Source organism: Toxoplasma gondii, chromosome VIIb, assembly GCF_000006565.2.
Source record: "Toxoplasma gondii ME49 chromosome VIIb, whole genome shotgun sequence".
NCBI classification, from domain to species: Eukaryota; Apicomplexa; class Conoidasida; order Eucoccidiorida; family Sarcocystidae; genus Toxoplasma; species Toxoplasma gondii.
The window spans coordinates 1,591,506-1,619,179 of NC_031475.1; the positions used below are offsets into that span (position 1 = coordinate 1,591,506).

A 27,674-nucleotide genomic window follows, 5' to 3' on the forward strand; every position below is an offset into this window, starting at 1 on the left:
GACACACCTGGTCGTGAAAACTGTTCACGGCATAAATCGACCTTGGGTCTTTGTGGACCGCGATAGAACAAAAATCCTCTCAGACACCCAGCACATTGTTCCAGTCGACCACACGGTGCTGGCTACGTTGCCAGCTGCAAAGCGACCGTCGAGAAGGAAAACGGTAATGAAATAGGCGGAAATGACTCACTTAACGGACTATCAGTTGATGCTGTCAGAGTTACGTTTTCTGTGGGGTTTCCGGGCTAATCCTTGTGTACGAGCTGCGGCGTTGTCGTAACCCGACGTGTCTCGTAACTGCCGCAGTCTTCGAAATCAGCCGCTGTTTGGACGGCATCCACGTCTTTCGGCCTGCCTTATGGGAAGGTTATTGGGCGGGCGTAGAACCGTGTAAAAGGTGGCCTGCGCTCCCTCTCTCTTGACTACCCTCAATGTGGCCGTGTTTGTGGAATTATACGAAGAAGCTTCCTCGCTGTAGCCTCCACGTTCGGCTTCCTCTGCTACCTGCAGTGACACATGATATACAAATGTTCACAAAATGTGCGCACAGACTCTTAGCTAGAGAAAGAGTGCCTTGCTCCGCTGCAACGTAGCTCCACAAGCAAGTCAACTAGTCACATAGAAATCAGGTACAGCGTACGCGGCAGCTGTAGAATAATGCTTACCAGTTGAATTCCAGTCTGTTTCTGGCTGTTTCCGTTCTCAAGGCAGCTATTAATCTTCGCCCCGAAGCTACAGGATTGTTTTGCCGAGTTCGTTAATGAAATATATTTCGTGCAAACATCAGGAAGTGCCAACAACGGAAGCTTTGAACGAATCGCATTGGGGATACGACCATTAGACAGGGATATTGCGGTGCGGGATCAAATGCCGCATCGTAAACTAGTTGTCTTTGTGGAAGTCTGCCCTAACGTCGCAGCCGAACCAGTTGAACATCAGTGTTTCACTCGTCCGCAGAAACCCGTGACTCTTCTGTTTCCTTTCCTTTCTCATTCAGTAATAATATTCCGTGGTCGGTGCAGCTTATGCAACAGCTTTGCAAAAATGCCTAAGGTTTTCTCAGCCGTTGTTCGATAAAAATGGTGCGCTTTTCGGTTGAGACATCACGGTTCACATCGGGAGCACAGGGGGCTGTAACACACCAATCGGTTTTCCAGTTCACGTTCGGCTCCGTCTGCTAACTTCTGGTGACGTTTAGCATGAACACACCATCGACAAGGAAACAGGGAGCAACAAACTGCGCGCGGTTGGCCAATAACATGTTCTTTTTATTTAGTTTCAAGCATGCACAGCAGGAACGAGCATTTTCGTGGATGCATTCTTACATGCAGCGCAGGATTCCCGCAAGAGGACGACATAAAGAGTAGATTGTCCCTGGTGCCATTGCCATTGATTACAGTGTCCACTCTGTCGATGGCGTATTTAAGAGTGCGAGTTCGCTCGTGCGTGGGCGCACGGCGTAAGAGTTCTTCCAGGCATATTGGTCGTATGTCTTCCTCGTTAAGTCAAGCAAGTCAACGTGAGGGCAGGACTAAAGAATAAGACCGGACCTACATGACGATACAGAATAAGTACATTCCTAAGGTCGTGGTTTGCTTGGCACTCGAACTTGTCGACATGTTTACCTGCCAGAAGAACTTTGTCTTCGTCCAGACGTAAACGGTTCACTTGGCCCCTAACTCGCTCAAGTGTCCCAGGGGTGCATGCCATAACCCGCTCAAGTGTCCCAGGGGTGCATGCCAGTGAATTAAGTTTGCCTTTCTACGATGAGCAGCTCATGCCCATCATACACCAGCAACCTCCAATCTAATCCTCCTTCTCTTGGCTACAATGCCGATCAAAGGAATTTCCAATGGACAACAAAGACGGTTTTCTTCACCATGGCCGGCGGACTGGACTGTGAAAATCTGTCGTGAGCTCCCGCAGCATGCGTAGGACGGGAAGCAGACAATCACACGAAAGGAAGCAAGAAATGAGTTCAGAGAAGTACGGTATCTCGCGAGCATTAGTTTTATCTTCGGCTCCGTACCCACTCTTCTGGACGGGACTGCGACAAAATTACTGCTGTGTGCGGAACGGCCATAGAACACTGATGTCGCAACACTCTCTCAATCCTCGCGAACTCGTGCGCTGCCACGCAGTCTAAATCTGGCATTTCCAATCTCTACACTTTTCCTCACCACAGGTGTGACTCCAACACTATTCGCACTCGATAATACAGTATCGATTGGTCTATCTTGAGAAGACATTTGGGAGGGGTAAATACTGACCCAGCTACACCCAATACGGACTTGTACGTTGGAAGTCTCAGAATGGGTCTTCGTGTGCATATGTAGTGTTCCGCGAGTGCCAGCGTTCCCCTTCGGCAATCAACACTTCTTGTTACTCGAGTGCCCGGATCGTGGTGGCAGCTCAAGTGACGTCGCTGGTTTGCTGTAGGCTGTGGTTAGTCACAGACCATAGGAAATTCCGACATGAAACTCCTGTTCCTCCGTATGGGTTCCAAAATCGAACGGTGCCGCTCAGGACGATCCTGGGATCCTACAAGGGACGCGAGGTCCAAAGCAAGTCTTCGCACCCAATCTTCCAGCTCTAAATACCCTGCACTTCTTCCCTGCATGTCTGGGGAAGGAAATTACTTTCAGCTCCCGTTTCGAAAGCATTTACCGTATGAGGTTTCAGCTGTAGCTACATTGTTTTTCTTTCGCTCCTTTCGTTTTGCCTGTAGATGACGGAAAGTTTTTCTTTCGATCTATATGTGATGAAGTAATTCGTGCGTGAGGGGCACGGCAGCTGGCGTTTTTCGCACAGCGGGTTGTCTTGTGATTTCTTTTCGCAAAGAAGCCGACCAGAAAGTGGGTCGGTGGGAGGGAGAGCGGGCAAGGCGCGTGATCACAGGATTGTGTGTCTCCTGGGACAGCAGAGGCTCGGGAGTCTAAACTCTTCACTGCAAGCAAGGAGAAAAATTTACTTTTTCGCGAACTTCATGTTGCTTTTGGGCTCCAGAAGCAAGGCAGAATTCTGGACGGTCTGCAGCATGCATGGGGGTTGGCAGCATTCGGCTTCCATCCGTCACTTGCCGATCCCTGCACACTTGCGACCGTACTAGGTGTGCGAGACGGTTTTCTTCGCTCTTTCTTCTTTTGTTGGGGAAATAACTCTTGTTGAACAGAAGACGGTTCCTTTTTCGTTTTGGGGGAGGCATTTCGCCCTGCACCTTCCCGATTTCCGAAACACGCTCCCTCAAAAGTCTTCCCCGAGCGGCTTGTTGCCGGATGCTCTACCCCCTGGCTCTAACTCCCAAGGGCATGAGGCCGCTTTCTTTCGCTCTTTCTCCTCAAACCTCTCCCCTTCCATGCACGTCTTTTTACACATTGATTTCTGAATTTCTTCTCCCGGCTGCCTCCCCCAAATCACCACGCGCTCTCCCGGTGGCCAGTTCCGTCTCATTGTGCCCCAGCCCACTTCCTGCGGAGTATCTTCTGTCTGTAACTTTTTCTCACATTAAGGTTTAAACCTTAGACACGACAGTACTCAGCATGGCAGATAGAACAGGCGAGGGACCTCCTGGAAAGCCTGGTACCGTCGAAGGCGCTGTTCTCTTTGGCGATTCCTCTTGGTGGGAGGAGTCCTCTTCATCTGGCGTGTCCGCAGGCGGCTTCGGTATCTGTGCGAGGTCCCGCAAGCGCACGTCGCCTTCGAAACGCACTGCCTCTAGTCATAAGCCAGGCGAACGTAGTGACCCAGACAGGAAGACCGCAGATGCTGGCGCTGCTGAGGAAGGGGCAAGTTCGCCGTCTCCGACCCCGAAGAGAAAACGGAAGCTGTCAGCTGCCCCCTCAAGCGTCATGGGTGTCAGCGTGAACGCTGCAGCGTACTGGAGCGCTGCTGCCTCTCAATGGCGACGACGGCCACGCGTGTCTCCAGCCTCAGACTCAGCGTTTTTCTCGTCTCGCGTCTTTGGCGACGTACCCGCACTCCCGCGAGACGAACGACTCGGAGGAGTTGCCGCTGCACATCTGCTTCCCTGCAAAATCTCCTTCACTGGAAACGCGCCCGTCAGACGACACTTCCGGCCTCAGGTCGCCTACGCAGTTCTCGGTGCAGACGAGGCAGAGGTACCTGAGGCGCAAGCAAAGGAAAAAGAGGATTCAGACACGGTTTCCACGGGTGTCGAAGACTCCCGTGAGTCCGAGAACCTTCCGCCAGCTTCTCAGTCGACACGGGTGAGGGATCCTAACTGTGCGTCTCCAAGGTGTGCAGACGCCTCTCTGGTCAAGAAGGGCGAAAGTGGAAAAGCCGGCGGCGCGAGACAGGCTGAAAACGGAGCTGCACAGACTCATCCGCTGAGCGAGACGGCACCCGTCGTTCTCGAGGCCCTTCTTCACGGCCGGCTGCTTCGCGGCCTGTCTCTGCCACTTTCTCACCATGCCCTTCCTTCGAAGGGACTGAAGAAAAAACCGGAAGGAAGCGCTGACTCTGCGGACGCCTCCCCTGACAGGGGAAACGGATGGTTCTTGACCGAGGGTTGTGAAGGCTTCGTGGTAGCGGCTGCGCCAAGACAGGAGCCAGACGAGCAAGTGGAGATCGACGACGACGACGACGCATGCGAAGAGGCAAATTCAGAGGGAAAAACGGAGAAACTGCAGACCGTTGAGAACCCGCCGGTCGCCCCGAGAAAGGAACTTATTCCTCTAGGTGCACTGAGTCACCTCTGGTAAGTGTGGTACAAAATGTCAAACCTCATACAAACAAACTGAGTTCTTACCTCCCCACTGCTACAAGGGTGTAAAGAAAAAATTACGTGTGTCTGCGCTGCAGCCATTCTTGCAAGATGGCGTTCGGATGAGCATCTATATCTACACGTCATGCCAAGAAAGACTCTCAAAAGAAAGCGTTTGAAAGACGCGTTGCACCTCCCAGAGTTTTCCTAAATACATGTAGATCATTTGGCTTCAAGGAATGTATCGCCTTTCTAGGATTCCTGTACGGACATCGCCCTGTGCCAAATGCTCAGAAATGCACTGCCCTAGAAAAGCCACTGATTGTTTGACCCCTCTCTCCAAAGACACCTTTTTCTTCAAGACCCAGCTTCGCCTGTGAGGCTTCAGTTACGCTCTCTGGCTTCATGCAAGACAAACGTCTGCAGTGGTGTGACAAATTCGTTGCAGAGCGCTTTATGCGCGAACATTCTTAAATGTGTACATAGATGCGGAGCAGTTTATGTCTCAGTTTAGTGAACTCCTTTCTGGCGTTCTGGATGTTTTTTGTCGTCGCCCTTTTACAGCTACTGGCAGCAGGAGACGCTGCCCAGTCCCACGGACGACGTGATGCAGCTCTTGTCATTTATGCGGCTGGCGACTGCAGTAAGTTCTTAGGTCAGTCAACGGCCCCCTAAGCTGTTGTTCGATGTTTTCTGTTTGTTGCCGCTACTCTCGATTCTGCAAATCTTTTGAAAGTCAACTTATTGAGCTTGGTTTGTAGATTTAGAGTGTTCCTAGACGTGGTCGCACGCTGGAAGTCCCTTTCGGTAGAAGCCGTCGCTGCGCAGGGTGCGTGGCCATGGGTTTTCGTTGACAAGGAAAGAACAGAATCTCCATGGAAAAACCTTCAGCCAGACTTCGTGTGCCTGCTTATGCGATCTCCAGATGCACGACTGGCGAGACGAGATGCCCACGCCCGAGACGACTGAAGCATGACACCGACCGAATCCCAGAAAGCGACAAAGAAGACAGGGGGAATATCTACCCCCTTCTTTCTCATTTCTCAACATTTTGCGGAAAGGCGACTATCTGCAATATCTGCAGGCCGTTTTTGTCGATCTCATGTTGAACCAGTTTTCGTCCTTGTTCCTTGTCTTTTCCCTAGTCGCGGCTGCTATCTTTGCAACTTCCTGGTTTTGCTTATCGCGCTCTCAACTGCATGCGCTTTGATTGGAGAGTGCCCTCGCCTGCTGTGACACGGCTGTACCCAAAAGAAGAGCGAGACACAGAACACCAATTCCGACAGTCTCTAATTCCCCGGATTCTTGTCGGGACCACGCTTTGAGTTAAGTAGATGCACTAGCCTTGACAAGCGCTACTCGTTTTATACATGACAAAGAAGTCGTGATTGTCGGTCGACTGGTAGAATGTCGAACCTCGCTTCCACAAGACATGGTTTGAATCACGTGTACCACCGCTCTACAGTTAGCCACAGAGACTCATGCTTGGAGAATTCTGTGCAATTCTGCTCGACTGATTTTGTACAGAAGACCGCTGGAAGCAGCCAGTCAACAGACCACGTGCTTCCCCCAATCAGGAGCGAATCGTTTGCGCGTTTAACTTTTATAAGAATTCCTTTACAGGAATTAGCTCGTATGACAGGCACCTTGCCTACCTATCGCACGAGACAAGAATGGGAACACTTTTCGGAGCAACAAAAACTGATTCCTACCCAGAAAACAAAGCTGAAACTTGCCGCAACGGCAGTGCCGAGAGCCGGCGCCTTGTCCGTACATACAGCGCGAGCATGACGGAGAAGCGAGGAAGGCATGTACATTCACGAGTTGAAACTCTTTGAAATCGAGCCGGAAAACGTGATTTCCGTGACATTGACAATATCTTAACTCCTCAGAAAACAGTCTGTGCACGGAAGGTAGGCGAATTGCGAAAGGAATGGGATTGCTAAAAAAGCGAGGGATACGGAGTAGAGATCCACTCGTCTACCGAGCCAGCCCGCAATTCAAAGTTAAAAAAGCATGCATTGTAGGCGCCGTCCGCGTCTGCCTGCTTTTCGTGTCGAGATCTCTCCGAAAAAGAGACACAGAAGAAACCTATTCCATCTCGGAAAGTGGGATGCTTGTCTCACTCATCCTAACCTTGTAGTCACCATACCAGCGAAGAGACACTGTGCGTTTCTCTCGATGGCGTATAGCCGAGCAGGTAGAAATGCAGGAGACTCTTCTTCCCTTAAGTTTTCTTCCTCTGCCTGTTCTTCACCCCATTCGCAAATCTCTGCAGCGTCGTCTCTTCCCTCTGCAAGATCTTTCTCCTTTCTTTCTTTTCTTCCATCTGCTTTCATCAAACTGAGTGACATGCCGCGACGCCGCGTGTCGAGCGACGCGCGGAGACTCGCTAGTCGGTGGCTTCCGCTGAGCCGCCTGTTTTTCTCAGTCGATGGGTTTGTCTCCTCGTTCTTCGACGTCCGCAGTGCATCCTGCTTCTCCTTCAGCCCAAAAGGACGTCCACGCTTGTCAAAAAACGAGGAAACATCCTCGCCCTGACAACAGACAGCGCGAGGGACTCGGCTCACCGCGGCAACCGAGTCCGGCGAAAGCGTTTTCTCTTCTCCCGCATGCGTTCCACAACACGCCGCTTCAGAACTAGAAGAGGAGGCTGTGGCACCGTTAGGAGTTGAAGAAATCAACTGGTAGGCCGCAGAGGGCGACGAAGGTTGGAAAACTCTTTCATTCCTCGAGCTGAGAGAATGCGTAGTTGGAGAAGACGCAATTTGAAAAATGTATTCGACGGCAAAGGGTTTGCATGCGTCTTCGTCGCCTTCTGCGAGCACACACTCGGCACTGTTGCTTTCGCATTCCCCCCAGCCCCGGGTGGCGGCTTTTTCGGTATCCTTGACGTAAGCAAGGATCGCCCGCTCCTCGTCTTTGTCGTCTACAGGGACTTCCACGTCTTGCGCGAACTCTTCGAGCTCAATTGGCGCCGGGGTTCGGTTCGAGAAGCAGGGGCTTGGGACGCATTCAAACAAACTCGGCTCCAGCTCCTCAGTCGCTTCGCTCTCCAGGTGGCGGTTGAGGACGCGCTCTGTGAGCCGAAGAGCAGCCTCGCCGAGCAGGCTGGGCAGGCCTCGAGGTACGCCTCTGGAGAGAGAAACATGGGGCAGATTGTCCGCGTAGCGATCGAACTTTTGCAGGAGAGAGGCCGCTCGAGCTGCTGTCACCTCACAGCGGAGAAACGCATCAAAGAGAGAAAGAGACGGCAGAAATGCACACGGAGACACCTCGTCCTCAGGGCCGAGCGCCGCCTCTGCTTTCCTGGAAGCACCAGAGAAAGACGAGTCGCTGGGCAGCGAGGTAGGTGCCAAAGCCACCTGAAGGACAGCCTGTCTCTGCAAGTCTGAAACTGCGCATCGAAGCGCAGGGAGTTCACAAGGAAAACACGGAGAAGCAGCGGTGGGCGAGGTCGAAGAAAGATGAGCAGACCGGTGAGGGGACACGTGAGGAGACAAGGGCGATAGGAAATGGCGGCAGCCACAGAGACAGGCGAGTTCCTGTCGAGGAGTTGCGGGCGAAGGGTGTTTTTCGCCTGACAATCTTGAGTCTACCACTGCGGCATCGAGGAGGGAACAGGCGCAAGCAGTTGTCCAAGTCTCGACGGCGCCCGTCATGAGACAACACAGCAGCTGCTGAAGGAGGTCGACGGCGCTGACGCTTTCCAAATAGTGCAGAGCCATTTCGCCTTCGACCTGAAAACAAGCAAGAAAGAGAGAAGGTATGCTCGCGGGAATGCAAGGGAAGCATGCGTTGGATTCAGGTATTCCTTCTGTGCCAGACAGTTGGTTGATCAAGACCAGGCTGCCTCTAACGGGTCTCGGAGTCTTTGCTCTGACGCATTTGGGGAAATCGGGGAACAACCGGTCTGTCGGAGGAAGCCATTCCACGGTAAACTTAGGGTAGATCGCAAAATCGCTGACCCAAATCAAACCCTGTTCAGCGCCACGCGGCCCATTCGGTCACCAGGCGGGAGTGATAAACTCCTCATCCGTTCTCACATAGAACCATCGAAGTCGGAGAGACACCACAGACGAGCAACCACCGTTACCTGCGACCGAGGATCAACCTGGCACAAATGTACAAATATATACATGAAGGTTCTTCCTCTATTTATACGCGCTGTGGTGCATCCCCTACTAGCCAGTCCCCAGTTTAATGCACGATTACAGTGTGTACGAGATGAACGGGGGGTACGCCGTCTTCTGTCTCGAGTATGACTTGCTCTCCCATCGCCTTATGTAAAAGGAGAAACTACACGTTTCACGGTTCTTTCAGAGAGTTCAGTCCGAGATTGCCTTTGCCAAGTCGCTTGTCAAATGGTCTCTCCAACACGAGTCGTTTCGTCAGTCGCCCACGAAGATCTTCACAGAGGTCGGGATTCACTGGAAAGAAATCCTCTTCGACCTTAGCCCCTTAGGAAACAGCGAAGACAGACTGCTTACCACAGCATCGAAAAAACGGTTTGGTGGCAGCGAGTGTTTGCTGCAGTCAGCTTCGCTCCAGACCCTCTCAGCACCCCTAGCTCTCACGGTCTTCGCTTCTTTCCTCACACCTTCCTTGTTCTCCTTCATCTTAACGCCGTGGTTAGCAGTGGCCTCCGCCGCAACTGCGGCAGCTCTCGCGACAGCCACAGCTGCGTTGCTCTTCATGCAAAGTTTCCCCGCTTTATGCGTGTTGCCGTTTCCTTCCTCGGCGCGGCCAGACGGTGGAACGGACCACTCTGACTCTCTGTCTTTCGCGGGAAAGTCCTCATCTTCCTTCTCCCAGGGAAAAGCAGAGAAAGAAGAAAGGCGGGCGGCCGTCTGTCTCGCCGCAGTTAGCGCCGCAGTACGCATGCGCAGCAGAAGCTCCTGGCGATCGAGAAGAGCAGGAAGGTCGCAGGAAGAAAGAAGAAAAGGGCCCAGCGCTCGGAGACACCATTCGCTGAAGGCCGGGGCCATAGGAGACACCGAGGGACTGCCGAGATGAGAAGCTTGTGCTAGTTCGCTTTTCTGTAGTCCTTTGAACTCTGCCGTCCGAGCCCTCTCGAAGGCCCCTCGGCATGCTCTGAGGTAGTCAAAGGAACCGGTATCTGAACATCCAGTCTTCTCTCTTTTCTGTTCCGCTGACGTCACGAGCTGTGCGTCCAGGCGCGCCCGATGAAGTGCCAGAGTGAGCTCCGTGACGGGGGGCATTCCTGGAAGGAGAACAGGCACCCCTCCACTTCCTCGTGTCTTCCGATTGTTTGCTCGTCCCCAATGTCCGTTTCGGGAGGTCCAGTTGAGGAATCTATGGCTCTCGAAGGGTCCCGTGGACTTCGTGTCGCCCATGTAAGCGGCGGACGGGTTCTCGGGTCTCCGCAAGCTTCCTTCGTCTTTCTCTTGGCTAGCACCAGTCACGCCGTTGTTGTTCAGCCTTTCAGAGCCTTCGCCGAGAGAGGCACTCCTCGCCGTTCTCTCGTCCTCCCAGGCGACGACGCGGAGCTGCTGAATCGCGCAGTTCAGCTGCTGAAGGTGCTGGAGAAGGAGACAACCTCGGAAGTCGGGGAGCCCAACGGGCCCGTCCGGGGCGCAGGAGGCCCCAGCAGCAACCGCCACCGCTGCGGCTGCCTTGGCAGCCCTTCCGGGAGATGCAAAGCGGGAAGAGAACGACGGCGACGACAGGCTTGACGCGTCGACAAAGAAAGCAGTTGAAAGCAGAGCGTCTGTCGCAGAGCGATCTGCAGGCGATGATGCGAGAAAGGGGCTCGAAGCGGTCGGAGAGTTTCCGGATCGCCTGTCTTTGGAATGTCGACCAGCCACCACAGTTCTGGCGAGGGACGATGGAGAACAGCGCCACCGCTGCAACTTGTCTTTCAAGCTGTCGGAGCTGCGTCTCGAGAAAAATCCTTCTCTCTGCTTCACGATATCTTCCCCTAGATCTGGATTTCTTCGACAACTCTTCTCCACGAGCCCCCGCGCTCTCGGCCCCTCCACTGGACTGCCTGGCGAGTCGCGGGCCAAGGCCGCGTCTTTGCCGGCTGCTGCTTCGCCAGCCTTGAGGGTTCTCTGGGCGCCGAGTCGCACAGGCGAAGGATGCGCGGCAGAGGCAAGACGAGGGAGAAGCGAACGCGACTCCCAGGCCTTTCGAACGGCAACGACAAAGAGGCTCCAGAATCGCTGGACGTGGAGAAGCGTCGGGAGACCTGCGACTGCCAAAGCGAGCTCGGACAGAAGACAGTTAGCAGGCGCGCCACGGACGAGAAGAGAGAAGGCCAGGAAGGTGTCACTTTCTGAGGAAACACGGGGTGAGAAAACGCTTCGTGCATCTCCTCTGGAACGCGGCTGCTCCCGCTCCACGAAACCTGGCCCTTGAGCTGCATCAGAGTGAGCCGCGTCGCTCGCTCGCAGGTTCTTAAGAGCTTCAACAATAGCCAACTTGCGGGACTGGCGAAGTAAGTGCGACTTGTGCTCTTCAGGTTCGGAGGGACGCAGCAGTTGTTGGACAGCACGCTGCATGAAGAGTTCTTCGTTGGCAGAAAAACTCCGCTCTCGACGAAACCCGCCCGTCTCAAACGCCCCAAAGGCGATCTCGCCTCCAGCCCAGAACGACGTGTCTCCACCCGTTGTCGACTCGGCCGGCTCGAAGGGAAAAGGAATTTCCCATGCAGACAGAGAAGGCCGAACGTTCTCCTCACTCGAGGATGTTTGACTCGTGTCTCCGCCAACACCACTCAACCTCGGCTCCCAAATCTCCACTGGCTCCCGAGTCGTCTTCGTTCTTTCCTCTCCTCGTCCAAGGTCTCCGAGAAGTTGCACCCGCTCACTCGAAAAAGCCACGCCGATCCGACTTTGCGGGCTGCTGTAGCCGCTACTCGCTGGAAGAACAGAACCACAGCCAGATGCGTGAGGAGGAGCCTCCAGAGTACCTGAAGCCGATTCTTCATCTTTGGTCACCGCTTCTAGAGGCATGCAGTCAAGCGTCTGGCAGTCGAGGGCGCCGCTAAAGCTCGCGGATACGTGTCGCTCCCTCGCCAGCCTTCTGGTTGCCTTCTGTGTGTACCATCCGGTTTCCTCTGTCTCCAGGAACGATGCTTGCAAGGGTGAATGCGTCTCCTGTCCGTGCAGAGAGGCTCTGCCACTTGGACCTTCACCAGGCCTCACGGGAGTGGGAGGAAGGAAGTCCCTCGCTCTAGTCGATGCACCCGAAGAGCTGTCCACAAACGGAGAGTTGCCCTCAGGGCGCCCTTCAGCATTTGTGGGAGCCCCCACAAACTGGGAAAAACTGTGGGTTTTCAACTGTGAAGCCTGAGAACGTGAACAAGAGGCCGCCGCCGGTGAGAAAGTGTTGTCCAGCAGAGGTCTTTCACGCCATCGTCGCGGAGCTTCAGAGTTCCGGTCCTCGGCGTCGAAAGCGAACCTTCCACTCGCTTCCAGGGCTTGCCCGAACAGCCGGCTGAGGCCGAAAAGCCGCGCTGTGAGAGGAAACGGAAGTGCGCCGGGGTGTCTCTGCGTCTCGAGCACTCTCAGAAGAGACTGACGCAGGCCTGCTTTCGCTGCGGGCGAAAACTCCGGAGCCGGTGAAGAAAAAAACAGTTCGCCAGTCTCCGGTGGGGGCGGAAGCCGACACAGAAGAGGTGCGATAGCGGCTAGGGCCTCGAGGCGAGCCTTGAACTGAAACTGATCACTCCTCTTTGTTTTGTCGGAGTCGTCGCTTCTTTCCACTTTCGCCTTCTCAGCCTCAAGGCCTCGCAAATTCGCGAGCCCGCCGGCACTAGCAGGCCGCCGCGAAAAAGCCAAGGAAACCTCTGAGCGGTCACCGGCTAGGTTTGCTTTCGGTGGCTGTCGAGTCTCGTCTCTGGAGGAGGGGGAAGAGGGAGATGCACAGGTGATACAGAGCTCACCCTGCAGCAGAAGACGGTGCAAGCGATGGATACGCTGAAGGAGAGCCCGGTGAGCTGTGAGACGAAGGGTGCAGGCGAATAGGGTCGCCTCCGGAAGCTCTTGAGGCCCTAACCACTCGCTGAAGTCTCCTGTGAAGCAACTGCGGCCAGACGCGTTGCTGCCTGAGCTTCGGTAGGCGAGAAGAGGACGAAAGGGCAGGGAGCGGCAGAAATGGAGAGAGTCGTAAGGGTCGGGCGTCGCCACGGAGAGCAGAAGCAGGAGATCTTTTCGGATGAGGACTCCAGAGGCTCCTCCACTTTGAGATGTATGCAAAAAAACAGAAAGCGAAGGCGCGTCAGCCCGCATGTCGCCGCCGCCGTCCGCCTTGTCACTCGATTCCCCCTCACTCGCGGTCTTCCATTCGTCTCCGTCCTGTTCCTGATCTCTTGACTCGTCAGAGAAGTCAGTCTCTTGTTTAAGGAGAGTGGTATCGCCCCTCGTCGTTCTCTCCATCACGTTCGCTGACTCCCAGAGCTCCTCCACGCCTGCCCCCCCGATCGAAGACGGTTCCTCTTCCTCCACAACGCGATTCTTTCCACGGTTTTGGCGCCTCAGTTCAGCGGCAGATTTGGCAAAGAACGTGGGCCGAGGAAGAGAAGCAGGCCGAGCGGGAGGACTCGGAAGTTCTGCGACGAAGTAGGTAAACCGAAGAGACACGCGGGTTCGCTCTTGAAGGGCCCGAAGAAGCGACGCCTGCCGCTGGCGACCCGAAGGAGACAAGAGCGCCGGCGGAGTGCCCACGCCCACAGTGCATGCAAAGTAGTTGAAGAAACCTACGGGAAGGCAGGCGCCCACGCAAGCAAAGATGGGCAGGGTGACAAGCCGACAATCTGGGAAGAGACGACATTGACAGGAGTCTCGCCACGGGTTTAGTGTCAGCCGAAAACGCAGATAGCGCAACACACACATAGGGTTCCATTTCCTCAAGTGTGGTGTCACCGCGTAAAAAAGAAGTCTGTACGACCAACAGTGTGCAGCGGACTCTACTTTGTCTGTTTGTGGAGACACGTCGGCAAGCAACCAACAAAAACTAGCTTTACTCTCTCCTGAGGGTAGCTCCACTTCATCCCCCCCAAGCGCTGCGCTGACGCACCTGTAAGACCAACGTCTTGATTTTCTCTCCTCACGACGTTGAAGGCGAAGAATTCGCACTGTCCTGACACTGTCGGAAGCATCCAAGGTGCACCATGAGATCTCTGTCTCCGAGGAATCCCCTGCTCTGGTATCATCGCCCAATGATTGTGTTCCTTTCTTTCGTAAGGAGACACCGCGCGTCCTTCTTCGTCACACTGTCCACAGATCCGCTGATATTGCTCTCCTTGACTTCCCCTCCCACTTCTCTCAATCCAAATCTCGCTGAATGTCCGGCACGCGGGGCTTGAAGCCGGCACCTGACCGCCGAGCGGGAGAGCCTCTTGAGTCGATTTTGAGGCCCACGAGGTGTAGGAACCGACAAACAAATCCTGGTCCGCATCTACCACTGCGAATACCGGCAGCTCCCAGGATAACTGCTGCTGTTTCTCGACGGTGTCGCTCCAGCCCGCGTGTCTGGCGCGGTTACGCGAAGAAGCAGACTCTACCTGCTTGCGTCCGTCGTCCCCACCTTCGTCTGAAGGCTCAAGCGTCCCATCTCCTGAGAGTCTACGCAGAAGGCGTTTTTGTCTAAATTCGTGGAATTGGCGACACTCCTGATGTTGCAGTTCAACCACCGCGAGAGACAGGGCATTCTGCAGCATCCCAGCACTCGTTCGCGTCAGCGGAACCGGCTCCCACGACCCACATGGCGATGTATGTACACCCGAAGTAAGACCGCCATCGCCGGCGTTGCTGTCCGCGTGCGTAGACTCGGCATACACCCTCACGGCCTCAATGGTCAAGTACTCACCGACTGCGGTAGTAAAAAACACAGAAACGTGACTGCATGCCAAAGCGTTTGCCGAGCACAAGAGGCACATGTGGCAAATCACAGAAAAGCGAATCCGACGAGTCTGTTTGCAAAGCTTTGACCGTGAGAGTGCGAAGAAGCAGGTAAGAACGAAGTCCTCGGGGAGCGTTCATAAACTGTAGATTGTGTGTCGGCAACTCTGGAACCGTGAAAACGAGAGAAAACTATACAATGCTGAAAAAGTACGTACGCGGATGTATGCCCACGCCGAGGTAGGAGAGATTGGCAGAGCGGTGCGAAATCCTGCAACAAGCCGGCTAACAACTGGTAGAATGTCAATGATTCTTTAGAGACGTGTCATCGGAGACATCGAATCTGGGCGACTGTTGCCCAATCTACACAACTGCGCACAGGACCAACGCAAAGTACTTGCCTGATTCCAAGCAGCCCCTTGGAGATATGCACACTGGATGTTCCCCCTAACTGTATGAGAAATCCCGCGCCCACCTCGACAGCAATGTACCTCTGCCTGGAGACAAGACGCTAAAGTTACAACTTACCTCCAAATAGTCGGCGAATGGAAGTACAGCGGCTAGGGAAAGAAGAAGTACATTCCCGGCGCACTTCAGCTGCCTGAGCTTTTCTTTTAGCTTCCCACCGCTTCCTGCAGTAGCCTTCATCTAGCTCTGGTACATGTGATCCTGTTGTATGAGCGCCACTTTCAGTGTCTAACAAGTGTCTTTCGAGAGACGACAAGGACGGATTAGGATAGCTCTGAAAGACCTTTGTCTCGTGACAATTACGAGCAGCAAACGCGGTAAGACCGAACCAGTCTGACGAACCGCGTCGCGTCCTAGCTGCTTCTGCTGGCGCAGGTCCAACGCAGACACCAGCGTCTAACGTGTACGTACACCTCAGAGCGACGGGTTGCGCAGCACCTGCCGGTTGTTGAACGGCTGCATGTCTCGCTGCTGTAGAACCGAAAAGGCCACCAAGAAGGCCGGTGGCCTCAGTCCTGTCCTCATTTCTAAGCTGAAGAGGGAACGGTGCTGGAACTATCTGCGAGAGAATCAAGGGAGGCTGCGGTCGACACCGGATAGGAAGCACGTCACTAGCATGCGGCTCCGGCTGAATAAAAGGTCCCCGGCAACAGCAGAGCCCAGTGGGGAGTGACCTCGCACGTCCGTCATTGATTCCTTCATCTCGAGAAGAGTCATGGTAGCATCTACAGATGGCAGATTTGAAGAAACCCTCACGGTGCTCGGTTGTACTTGGATGCAGCCGAAACGTGAGAAGTGCTTGAGCAAGATATTGGACGAGAACCTCGAAACTTGTGGCCCTAGTAAAATCAGCGAAATCAATTTGCCTCGAAAACAGAGAGAGCCCCCGGGCGGCTCTACAAAGCTGTTCCCGGATATCATGTTCTCGAGCATTTTCTCTGCGCTCGCTTGTCTCCCCTTCTGTGGTGACGGGAAGAGAGGAAGAGGACCACGCATCTGTCTCGCCGAAGGATGAAGGTTCATCTCCCCTTTGAGAAGATGAGGCAGACTGATGAACTGAAGGGTTGTGTAGTTTTGCTCGATGCTTCCGCGTAAAGGAACTCCATCGTCGTGAGAAAAGAGAAATGGGTGACGGCAGAGGAGCAAAATGAAGGCTCAAAGTTCGCGCAGAAGATGACTTCCTCTGACAGGGAACAGACCAGGTTGGTGTCGACACCGAAGACGGTGAAGGAGGAATTGGGGCAGCCACAAGCTCTTCTCTACTGTGGTGACAAACGGAGCGTCTCGAGGTTAACAAGCTGATGCTCTTCTTTTCTTGTTCGTCAACCCTGACGCCAGAATCCAGGCCGCCTCGGCCTGCATCCAGAGAACCGCTCACTGGCGGTGCGTGCCTGCTGGATCTTTTTTGCTCTCCGCGGGTTTTTGGCGTCCTCTCTTCTGCTGATCGCAAACCCTCCATCAGATATGACGGATGCGGGAGGGATGAGAATAGTTCTAACGGGAGGTCTCTTGGCAGTAAAAAGTCACAGGAGCCTAGGATGCTTTACGGTATCGAGCCGACAGGCCATGGCTCGATACAGCACCTGGTTGCCGATAAAAATCGGAGCGGCGAACTACAGGAAATGAGATGGAAAAAACGAAGCTTCGTAGAGCGAAAACGTGGTAACAGCTGCAATGTTTGAGGCTGAATCCACATACTCGGTCCGAACTGAGCGGATACATGCGATCCCTCGACAAGATGTTAACCGCCGGGGCCTCGACACGATCGAACTGCTTTTACAAAGATTCACTAGTGTGCGCCAGATCATCTGTCTGGCACGCGGCATCGAAAGTGAAAACAATACGCCGCTTCTACCTCCCTGGAAATGATAATAGATGGTCGCTGCCAGTTGCCCCGCGAAACGCCAAGGTTTAATACCGGGGAAAGAGACACGGAAATGCATGCGAACCCTGTCTCAAGTGGAAGTGCATTATAACATTGCACGACCCGCCCAGGCCGGTGCACACGTGGTCAGGAAAAAATGATTCCTGAAAGCAGATGCGCCGGTTGGTTCCGTATCATACTGAGGACGGCCTGTTAGAAAGTGATGCGCTGGCTGCCAGGTTGCCAGGTAAAAGACTCAAGCAGTAGCATGCAGCTGCGCGTGTCTTCGCGCGACCGAAAGAACTGCAGGTCGTCGGGTCGCCATGCAGCAAAGCGAAATTGTATGATGTTCATCTGCATCTGAGAAAGCTGGGGTTTTGATAAGGGATAATGAATTACACATTTTCTACGAATAATGGTTTCTGTTGTGTATGAGTCTTACTTCAGAGTCCGTGTACGTTTGGCTCACCTACACTGCAGCAGTGGGCGGTTCCAACAACTCCGTCTCGCTGCGACAGTACGCGTTTCGAGCAGACTAACGTCAGGAAGGAGACTCCCAAAGTGCATATCATGATATATGTGTAACCTTTGAGTCAAGTAGGGAGAAACCGTCAAGATTAATTGTGTCCATCGGGGTTCCACTACAGTATATCACTTGCCAATGGTCATTAAGCAATCTGATCTATCCTGCAGCATTGTTCGAACGCGCAGCACCATAGCTCTCTACATTGAACATACGAACTAACATCCGCATGCTTCAATCCTTCTGCATATTCCCACCCATTAGCATGAGACCTGATCTCATGTCACAAGTTTTCCCACTGCATAAGCGACTGGTGGATAGTGGGAGTCGCGGAATGCTGGAGAAATAATAGCGAGTCGTTTTCTCTGACACGTTTTTTCCTTATCACGGCCAGATGACAGTTGAAAGAATTAGAGCAGCTTGTGAATGTAGCATTCTCTTGTCCGCACTCGACAGTTCCCTGTGGCATACGCACCGTTGCGACTCGCGGACTGTTGTTGTTGTGCTTCCACAGCCTTCAGAGTTTTCTTTTCTTCATGGATCTCTCTCCGTTTCTTTCGCTCGTACCACCTGACTTTCTGTTGGGCGGCTGATGCCTTCGTGTCGCCAGATACACCTCCCAGAAGAAGTGATCCAATCCTCATTAGCTTGTTGGGCGACAGTAATGAGGTCATCCGTGTCGCTGTTGAATAGCATCAAGTACTATGGACTGCGCCTACCGTCATAGAAAAAAACTTGACACCGCTGTTTACGGTTGACAGGACATTGGGATAACAACAGACGGTAATCAATCGTCTCTGTAAATTCTAGTATACGGAAAAGCTGAAAAGATACGTCAAAGATATTCATGCGGACCGAAGACGCGTGCTACTCTTGACACCAATTCTCCGTCGTTCTCCCCCCACATTTGATTGATTCAGCTATACTTGGTGGACGACCCCATCTGCAACTAGGCATTCGACTGTCAGCGGCGCCCCTGGTGTTGCCCAGCAGAGCACACTGCTCGGAACTGTCTACACTTTTTGGAGCACAGTTTGTCTGAAACGCAAAACCGATGTTTGCTTCAGGAAAAGGGTCCCGAAACAATCGTGTGACCGTTCTTGCGCCGCATTCAATCGAATAACTCGGAGACAGTATCGACCCACGCTCAGCTGCAGCTGAACAAGCCTTGGTTTTCGTTTCCCTTCAGTGCCAGGCATGCTCTGCCTGCACAGGGCCTGCTTGTCATGAAAGAACGGGAGCGCTGCAGTTCACGCAATCGAGCCATGCGCCGTTTCGAGAGAGCGTTACCAGTGTGTCGAGCTTCTGGGGCAGACCTGGCTTCGGAGCCAGTTCCGCTCTGAAAAGCTGCGTTGTCGCTGCTCTGTAAGCTGGAGAACACTTTCCTGTAACTTACACAATACGCTGAGAAAACGTGTTTCGCCTCACTACTGTCAGCGGTTTCAACCTGAAGGACATTGATCTATTTTGGGTGCCTTCATTGTTTTTTTAGCCTGAGCCAGTAACTACGCGCCGATTTCCTAGTTCTCAAAATGCACAGTTCTGTATTGGTGTACGTTTCATAAACCGCAGTATGTCAGTTACGATGACGTTCCTGTCCGCTGCCGCGCTCCTCTTAGGAACGGTGGTCCTCCTGTCGTGTTTCTGTTACGCTCGGGCATTTCAGACCTCGAGGACGAGACTGCGGACATCAAGTTTTTATTTAAAGCGGAAAATAGTATAGTTGTTGTACATCACAAACAAAGAACAGCACGCACACGTTACAGCACCGCCACCAGTTCGTTACGCTCAAAACGCTACGCTTCCCACTGTCAGTCAGCAAGTTCAGTAGGTGGACCGTACGAAGTTCTGAAGGTGGCTGGTGTAAACATTGTATCCTCACATTGCGAAAGGTTTGTCCTTTCTGCTGCTTTGAAGTGGTCATGCCACGTGCTTGACGGAACACACACCAGGGTACCAATACGTGGACGGCAGGGAGCCTGCCCATACGCCACCTACCTCTGTAGTCCATTGCTCGTCGCCTTCTTCGCAATGCGGCAACCAGCACTTCCCATTACTCACACACGTCAGACTGTTCTCCTCCGGATAAGGAAATAGGAAATCGGTGGCATTGGGGGATCGGTGACGGAAAATCTCCTGACAATACCAGGCCACAATCTATTGTGACGTCTCCTTTACCATAAGATAGACTTCCTTCTTCGGCGGACTGCACGCCAACCTTTTGTTGCAGACGACCAGCAATAAACAATTGGGACGGAATCTGCGTTACCTTGCTGTGCAGCCTGTTCGCGGAATTACACCGGGACTGGCAGTGACGCTCTACTGTCCAAAAAGGAGCCTGTCTCTTCCGCCCGATCCACTCAGTAGCACAACAAAGGCAATGCTGGGGAGGAGGACTAACTCAAGGCCAACGGTCCTGCAGTCTTATCCTCTCTAGTCCTCCTCAGCGATAAAAAAGCGCCACGGACCGGCTCGTATATGGCTACCGGTACTCTGCTCGTCTTCAAGGCGCCCGCCTTCTCTGGTAGAACCAGGAGGGAGAGGACGACATTGCTTGCCTTCACTTGCTGGTTGTTGTCCCCTTTCCGGAACAACTATTGATCCTTCGGCATTCACGTTTTTCCAACTCTGATATCCTTCCTGATCACCTTGTTGCGGTACCGCGCGACCGCAGGCTTCTAAGGGCTCAGTTGAACCGTCTGCAAAAGCTTGTGAGTTGCTACGATGATCTTCCACGTGTTCATCGCCGAACGGGAACTGCCTGCTTCGAACGTTGGCGCCGTGAGATTGCTGTCCAGTTGCGTTGGGTGGCATCGCTTCTGTACTTCCACCTGGCATCTGTTGTAGAAGCCTTCTAGGTTCTGGATTACCATGAGTATTGTGCCCTCGTTCGTCGGACAACGTTGGCATTTTCACCTTGGGATTGTTGGACTCCTCAGACTTCGAATCTCTCCACGCAACGTCTTCGTGATCGACTTCTTCCTCGGAGACTCCTGGCAGTCGTGGCAGCAGCGGCGCATCTGTACCAAACTGGTACTTTGGCCCTGTGGTATATCGGCGAAGACCAAGAGCAACAGCAATCCGGGGACGGTGTCTTTCACTGTAAGGAGAACCACCTGGTGGCTCGACGCCCTCCGTTGATGCTGGAACTTCTTCAGGCAGCTCATACTTCGGCATGAGGCCGCTTTCTTTTGATGGCGACACACCTGTCTCTTCTGTCTGTTCGGTCTCTTCAGACTTTTCCCATGGTTCGGTTTCGGAAGAAGCAGCCGCATCCCTCACCGACAGACCTGCCTTTTCGGGCCGCACTAAACGGTCCTCTGCCGCCTCTCTCGGCAGCCGCCACCACACTTCTGGCGGATGTGTCTCGGCCTTTACTGGCACAGTGGTTGCCATCGTCGAAGTAGTCGTCGTCTGAGCTGGAGCAGCTGTGACTTTTGCACGTTCCTTTCCTGTAACAGCGTGCCTGTCGGCTCCACGGAGATGCCGAGCAAGGGTGCTCTGTGAGGATGGCACTGAGTCACGTACGATGGCCGCCTGTGATGGTTGCTGCGCTCTGATTCCATCGCCGTCATGCGTATCCATCTTCCGTCTGGCTTCTTTGGATGCAGCTTTCTGCTGGTCGATGTCTGACGCTCCTGCATCCGTTGCAACGGCGTAGGTCGCGCCTTCACGTTGAGACCTCCGCTCCTTCTGCAAGCCACTAGGCAACGTTGTATCATGGTCTGCCTTCTGTTCTCCGCTCACAACAGTGGTCTCGCACCTCAACCAATCCTGCTCCACGAATTAAAAAACAACACAAACCACCAACCTCGAAATCACATCCAGTTGTCTGAAAGCCGCAGTCGGAACGAATGGAACATTTAGTGGTAAACAGCGTCTATTTGGGACAACATTTGTGTACGGATATATCACTGCGTCGGCTTCCGACTTTCAGAAAACACTCACTGCGACTTTATTCCAGAGTCCTTTTGGGGTGCTCGCTACTCTCCACAACAGGCTCCTCTGTGGAGGACCGGGGTTTGCATCTCCACGGCTGCCGGCCTTCTCTGAAAACATCGCACAAGGCATATCATCACTTCCACGTGTCTGTCTCACTGTTTTCGATGATCTAGAGCACCCCTCTTCTCAGTGCGACAAGCAGGTGGTTCAGTCCAGCATTCTTCACGCTGCTACCCTGTTACGTGGTCCAGCATGACGTTGAAGCCGCGGATGATCACTCTTTATTTTCGGAAGTTTGTAACAGGTGTCGCTCACAGGTGATTCATGGTTGCTCAGAGACGAAAGATGGCGTCTTTATCTGCTGTGACAAAATGAAGAGCGGATGTTCAGAACCATAGACAGTCTACTGTTTCTGGAGAATAACCACTGCCAGCGGCAAGTCGCCTCGGTTGTGTAGGAGGAGCCACTAGACGCGGAAACGCATATGCAAGACCAGACCAGCTGCACCGAGATCGCTCAGGCATTTTTATTGACTCCCACCTTCAATAACTCTCAGCTGATGCTTTCGGAACATGCCCACCGGCTGCCACAGACTCACTTGTGTCTGCCAATGGAGGAGACGCGATAGTATATACAGCCGCCAGAACAGCTAGCGAAAGGAAGAGTCGTTGGCAAAGAAACACTTGCCTCATTGTGAAAGTTGAGACACAACGTGACGGATAGTAGACAAGCGGATCCTCAAAGCCCTTCTTGTGCCACAGTTCAAGCCGTGTCTTTCCGCCCGGTCAAAGCACAGCTGAGGACAGGCTGAGGCGCACACGCCGACTGTAATGACGCAACCTGGCAGCTGATTGCTAGTGCTTAGGTTCCAGAAACGCGAACTAACGCTGAAGAACAACTTGACGTGGCAGTTGTTGGTGAGGGCTTGTCTCATGTCTCTTCGTGGAATATCGCTGTGCGTGGGCGTTGGAACGGAGACAGCTGCGGGGCGAGGTACTGGCAAAACCGAGGGCGTCACCGGTGTCGATGTCGCCTCCGCTCATTTGCGGCGTCGGAATGTTGCAGCGACAACGGAGCACAGTCAAAAAAGTCGAATGGTCTGCTTTTGAGCTCGTGTGATCAGGTGAAGCCTACGCAGTGTCTGGCCCTCCGTACCCGTTCATCACAAGTGCTCTTTGTCGTTCCGCGCTGAGACATCAGCCCGCTGGTCATGACGCTGGAGACACCACGAGCGCGGCTCGATAAGCATAACTGTACAAAACTGCCGAGCGCAAGAGTCAAGAATGAAATAGAAGTGGAAGGTACGTGGCTGTCGTTGGCAAGATCCTTGGAATGGGGCGTCCACAGCTCAACGGCAAGGCAGGGTCAGTTTCTTCGATAACACCGTGACCTCAACTCTGTCTAGCAAGGGCTGAGAGGCAGGAGCACGCGTAGAACGATCGGCTCTGATGGAAGGCCCGCGACTGCGTGACATCTCGCGCTCACAACGGGGCGGGACCGGGAAGGATGCCAACTCTCTATTCAGGGATATGGCGCTGCGTGCACTTCGCATTCGCTGCACACACTGTACACTGTGGGCAGAGGTGCTTGTATGAAACCAAAACACAGCCGTACATGCCTGAACTCGTTGTGACCAGCGGCGCTCCCTCCGGTAGAAACGTACGAAATCGTTACTTGATCGGAAACTAGAGGATGTGCTCAGGCGGCGGCCAAATCGTGTACAGATTGTCGTCTTTACGCAACTAAGACTGTCATGGACCATTTGTACGCCGTCGCTTCACTATTAGGCTGTGGTTGCCGATGTTTAGGTACCCCCATGGTACCGGGTACCTCCATTGCCTACCGCGTGGGGCGAAAGTGCCACTACATCGATGAATGGTGGTAACGAGGGTCAAACCAAGGATTTATGACAGTAACTGAACACGTGGAAGTGATGCGTCCCCGTGGTTCACATGAAAAGTCCTTCAGCAAAAAGGTAGAAGCTAAACAAAAGATCCCTAAGACAATTCAGGGTACTCTCACCCCTGTGGTTTCCTTTGTATCGCGAAAACGAAGCAGAAGGAAGAGGAACTTAATCGGAGGTGTAGGCGCATGTGCCAAGCATATTCTAGAGTGGCTCCTCGCTCGTACTCCATTATTTTCACTTCTCTCTTCTGTCAACGTTGCTGCTACCCAGCATGGGTATTTCCTGTGTGCGGGATAGAATCGGAAGACGGGGTATCCTGTCTCCCCAGAAGCAGGTAGAGCAGCGGGAAGTGGGACGTGTTAACGTAGAGACGCCGAGTGGTTGAAGAGAGTGTGTCTACTGCCGATCTCAACTTGCTTAGACAATGAGGCAATGAGGGCGACTTGTGTTTGCAGCGTAATGCAGATGGAGTCGTCTTGCTTTGAGCGTGTGACGTCAATCGACTACGCTCGCGGCGGCAAATTGTGATCAATTTGGACCGTCGGATATTGAAGTTAATCACGAATATGACATACCGCACTGCGTTCAATCAAACAAGTTTGCTTAATGATTTTTGCGTCAACGCCACAGAAATGTTGCATTCTTTTATATTCGTCCAGAATACGAACCAATCGCCATAAGTTCTTTCCTGGGCAGCGATGAATTTTGTATGTTCGGTGCGTGGTGAGTACCATTCGGTAACAGTTGGCAGCATGAGAGAAGCCGGCATTCCGGCGAAGCGCATTTGCTTCTCGTCCCAACCCCCCACAGCTTTACCGGAATGGGCATCACTTTACATGAAATCGGTCATTCCAGGGAGGTCTGTCATTTGCGAAACTGTTTTCCCGCCGATCGCCATGGGTCCGCACGGGTTTCTCCCTCTGGCAAGAGCTGCTACTGGTGAGCTGCCGGTGGCAGTGGCTTAGCGGCTTGACTTCTCTGTTCTGCTTCTCCCATATGGACATATCCTTGCATACGCGGTCCAACACCTCGTCTACAACTGCATCGACGCCAGTCTTTATGACCTGTTGTCTTTGGCGGTCGCCCGCAGTTTGTTTGAGACTACGGTGCATGCAGTCAGTTTTCCCCTCATACCTGTTGTGACGGAAAGGTGGCGGGCCTTCACTGGCATTTCGAGTCTGTAACGTAGGGTAAGGCGGGTGCTCGTAGTCAGGCGCACCAATCCGGGGTTCTACTGGCCAATTAGGATCCGATAGGGACGAAAACGGGAAGTCGTAACCTGACCAATTACCGTCTGGCATACAGCGGTGCCGCAGCATTTCCAAGTACGCGCAGCGCTGCGAGGCATGGGCGGCCGCAATATCAGTGGTGGTCGGTACTGCTACTTCTTGCAGTTCCCAAAGGTGACACATAGTATCATTGCAACAGCTGGCAAAGATAGGCCGCCCCATCACAACCTCTGAAGGGACTTCCTGAATCCAGAGGGGACCTCGGTTGCCGTCCAGGTCGTACACGAGACGAACTCGCAGTCTTTGCTGTATACTGTCTGTCTTGTCTGGAACGTGTATACATTCGAGAAACAGGATGCTGCCTTTGTCCGTGCCCACGCATAGGACCATCCTTTTGTAGGGGGCCTCTTGAGTGGCTCCATCAATGCAGGACAGCAGCGACGGTGGTGGAACTGGAGAAGGATCGTGAGTATTGTCTTCGGCGGTTGTGCTGAGTCGCGCTTCTTCTGGGGGATTAATCCAGTGAACGGACGTGATCGCGTCCTCAGGTTTCACACCCAGTTCCATCAGTGTGGCATGTATTTGGCATCCAGGGTAATTCTCTGCATCCGGCTGAAGGCTTATTAGGGCAATTTGGCTCTTTGTGTCTGCAGATGCTGCAGCGAGGATAATAACTTGCTGATCATTTATGTGTTGTGGAGTTGCGGCCAGTGCATGAAAAGCTCCGGGAAGAGCTCGGACTGAATGGACAGATACGTCGAAGTGATGAGTGTACTGTGGTTCGACAACGATCACATTAAAAATTAGAATTCCTTCCGTTGGTGAAACTGCTGCAACATGGAACACGTCAGCGTTTGGGGGGGCCCTTGGGTGCAGCAGTATGTCTGGGAGGAGGATAGCATCCTCAACGGGGGCTTGAACGTCTGAAAGCCATGGGACGGTCAGGTAGGAGAAGCAATTGTCATACAGGGCGCTCCACACCGCCAGGCGGCTTTGTTTGCCTGTAAATGCACGAAACACTCGTACACATAATTGCGTTTGTGTCGCATGCTCTGTCATTTATATTCTGCGTCTTTCTGAGGTCATTCATGCCTGTCTGCCTTGAAGGCTGTCCTGGAGGGTACACGCAATGATTTGGGGTGGAGGTGAGCTGGAAGTACGAGTGATTTTCATTCATGCTCACCGACGGCCATGACAGAGCGACCTCCTCCGCTTACGAGTAGAGTTTGTACTTCTTGCCCGAAATACACTGCATTCCATCATCAACAAACAAGATTCTGCAGGGGCGGATGTGGAATTGTGTGGCAGCAGTGTATCAAGTGGAGAACCTGAAACGTGTCATTCTGCTGCCCACATTAAGCCAACGTTCTGCATGGTGGGGAGGACGATTTACGGTGCGTGCTTCGCTAGTGTAGCAAAGAAGCGTAGTGAAGTGCGACTAAGGCAGATATATTGAGATTACGAGGATACTCAAGCCCGAGAGTATTGTGCTTACAGCATATACAACTGTCTTCGTCACCTGTCTGTGATTATGTGTGCCGTTCACGAAGCTCCATGTGTATGAAGAATTGAGGTCGGCAGACGGGTGATGTTTCCGCTGGTACGGAAGAGCAGGCTTACGGCAGTCAATCTGGATCATCTCCGTCATGTTGCGAATGAGCCATCGACGTAAATGTCCATCCTGAAAATATAACGGAGAACCCATGAGAGTCAGTAGTGTTCCTTTTCGTTCAACAAGTCAAAAGCTTCGATTGAGCGTAATTATAATTTCTTCCAGGCAACGCAGAAACTGAGCATCAGTTTCATCCTCCACATGTCACCATACCTACATCAAATGCGCCATAGAGAATTTGCTCTCCGAATCCGTTCTGTGGTCCGAAATGCATCGATCTGACTATGCCTGTAGCACCAGGAAAGCAGGCGCACGATTACCCAGTTACGCTTGCAAGGGTCAACGAGCTACTGTGATATTCACACGTCACAAACTTCGCCCACGCGCCACTGCCGTCGCTTGTGCCTGTGAATCTTAACCCTGTGTTTGGAACTTGCTAGTTGAGGAGGGCTTATATCGGCAATAGGTACTGTTATACACCGCGTAATGGTGCGCAGTTTTTCTTTTACCGATTAGCTCAGATGGTGCAGCCACAGAGGCTTCTGGCTGCGTGAGGTCAAAAAGGTAGACACCTCCAATCTCGACCCCGACTGCAAGCAGGGGTGCATCTTTCGAGAAAGCGAAGCAAGTCACCTTTGACGAAAATTCTGCAGACAAGGAGAAGAGTCCACAATTAGGCAACCTCGGTGTGCCTGCCTTGAGTGAGTTTGTAGTTAAGTGGGCTAGTGACAGGATACTACTTTTTCGGCATGCTAGGCGTTGAGCCTAGCTATGGTCTGGTTGCTTCCAGTACCTGCGGTTCCGGCAATATAGACGAGAACAGGACGGGTCTTCCCACCCCTGCCCCTTGCTTCTGTCTTCTCTGCTAACAGACTAGGCATGAGTGGTCAGCGAGGATATACCAGAAAATGACTCTTACGCCTCTCCTTACCAAACGTATCGTAACGACTTGCTCGGTAGCTCGTGTTTGTTTCGAACAAATCCACGTCCAGTAGAGCTTTCGTTTCGTTGCCGTCAGACGGGGCTCCGTCGCCCTTGCGGGAAGATCCCGCTGATCTGTTCGATTTCTTGCCCGTCATGGTAACACAAGGATCAGTTGCAGTTCTTTACGCTTGCCCAGCAGTAATGCGACCAACGAAGCCCTCCATGCGACTTCCGTCAGCTTCCAGAAACGTCACTCAGCTTTAGATAATGAACAGTGTAGATCCAGTAGACGCCTAGCTGCTTCAGTTCGTGGGGCGTCTTCCCATACATGGTCGGGGCAATAGGCCACGCAGTACGAGCGTAAAACAGTCAAAACAATGACGAACCCTCGCCTTGAGGAAGTGATGAGTGACCTGTAGCATATGCTGGCAATCGGAAGCCATAGCCCGCCAGAGCATGTGTGGCTGTTCGTGTGGGAACATAGTTTAGAACAGCTGTGCAGTGCGCGTTACTTGCAGAACCCCAAGTGACAGTAAATCACAGTCGAATGTGGAACGTGATGAAGGACTGATTACATCGATTTTAAATCCTAACCTGAAGCAGACCCTTCGATTCGG

At 53.1% G+C, this 27,674-nt stretch overlaps 3 protein-coding genes across 3 annotated transcripts; 1 reads left to right on the forward strand and 2 right to left on the reverse strand.

Moving 5' to 3' along the window:
* Positions 1–3,539: 3,539 nt before the first annotated feature.
* On the forward strand, positions 3,540–5,946 carry TGME49_261670 (ribonuclease H1/H2 small subunit protein; the record flags this gene model as incomplete). Its single annotated transcript, XM_002365258.1, has 3 exons — positions 3,540–4,717; positions 5,288–5,366; positions 5,649–5,946. 3 exons carry the CDS (start codon positions 3,540–3,542, stop codon positions 5,697–5,699), a joined length of 1,308 nt encoding a protein of 435 aa, XP_002365299.1. The 3' UTR covers positions 5,700–5,946.
* Positions 5,947–7,762: 1,816 nt separating this feature from the next.
* On the reverse strand, positions 7,763–16,516 carry TGME49_261660 (hypothetical protein; the record flags this gene model as incomplete). The annotated part of the gene is made up of 5 exons (XM_018781269.1): positions 7,763–7,858; positions 8,323–8,463; positions 9,214–13,445; positions 13,766–14,560; positions 15,118–16,516. The coding sequence occupies 5 exons, from the start codon at positions 16,514–16,516 to the stop codon at positions 7,763–7,765; spliced, it is 6,663 nt and encodes a 2,220-aa protein (XP_018637104.1).
* Positions 16,517–19,526: 3,010 nt separating this feature from the next.
* On the reverse strand, positions 19,527–27,359 carry TGME49_261650 (hypothetical protein). The gene is made up of 10 exons (XM_018781268.1): positions 27,065–27,359; positions 26,643–26,780; positions 26,351–26,421; positions 26,142–26,202; positions 25,705–25,770; positions 24,201–25,522; positions 22,542–22,637; positions 21,927–21,990; positions 21,393–21,493; positions 19,527–21,218 (listed from the first exon to the last, which is right to left on the reverse strand). Exons 1-10 carry the CDS (start codon positions 27,210–27,212, stop codon positions 19,878–19,880), a joined length of 3,408 nt encoding a protein of 1,135 aa, XP_018637103.1. The 5' UTR covers positions 27,213–27,359; the 3' UTR covers positions 19,527–19,877.
* Positions 27,360–27,674: the final 315 nt, after the last annotated feature.

What these genes read in the sequence shown, in the direction of transcription:
- TGME49_261650 (XM_018781268.1), bottom strand. Translation starts at nt 27,212, where the DNA reads ATGACGGGCAAGAAATCGAACAGATCAGCGGGATCTTCCCGCAAGGGC. An exon ending in TGCACCATCTGAGCTAATCG is followed by an intron (nt 26,422 to 26,642) that starts GTAAAAGAAAAA and finishes CTGGTGCTACAG; the next exon opens with GCATAGTCAGATCGATGCAT. An exon ending in AGAGCACTTGTGATGAACGG is followed by an intron (nt 21,991 to 22,541) that starts GTACGGAGGGCC and finishes CTCCATTGGCAG; the next exon opens with ACACAAGTGAGTCTGTGGCA.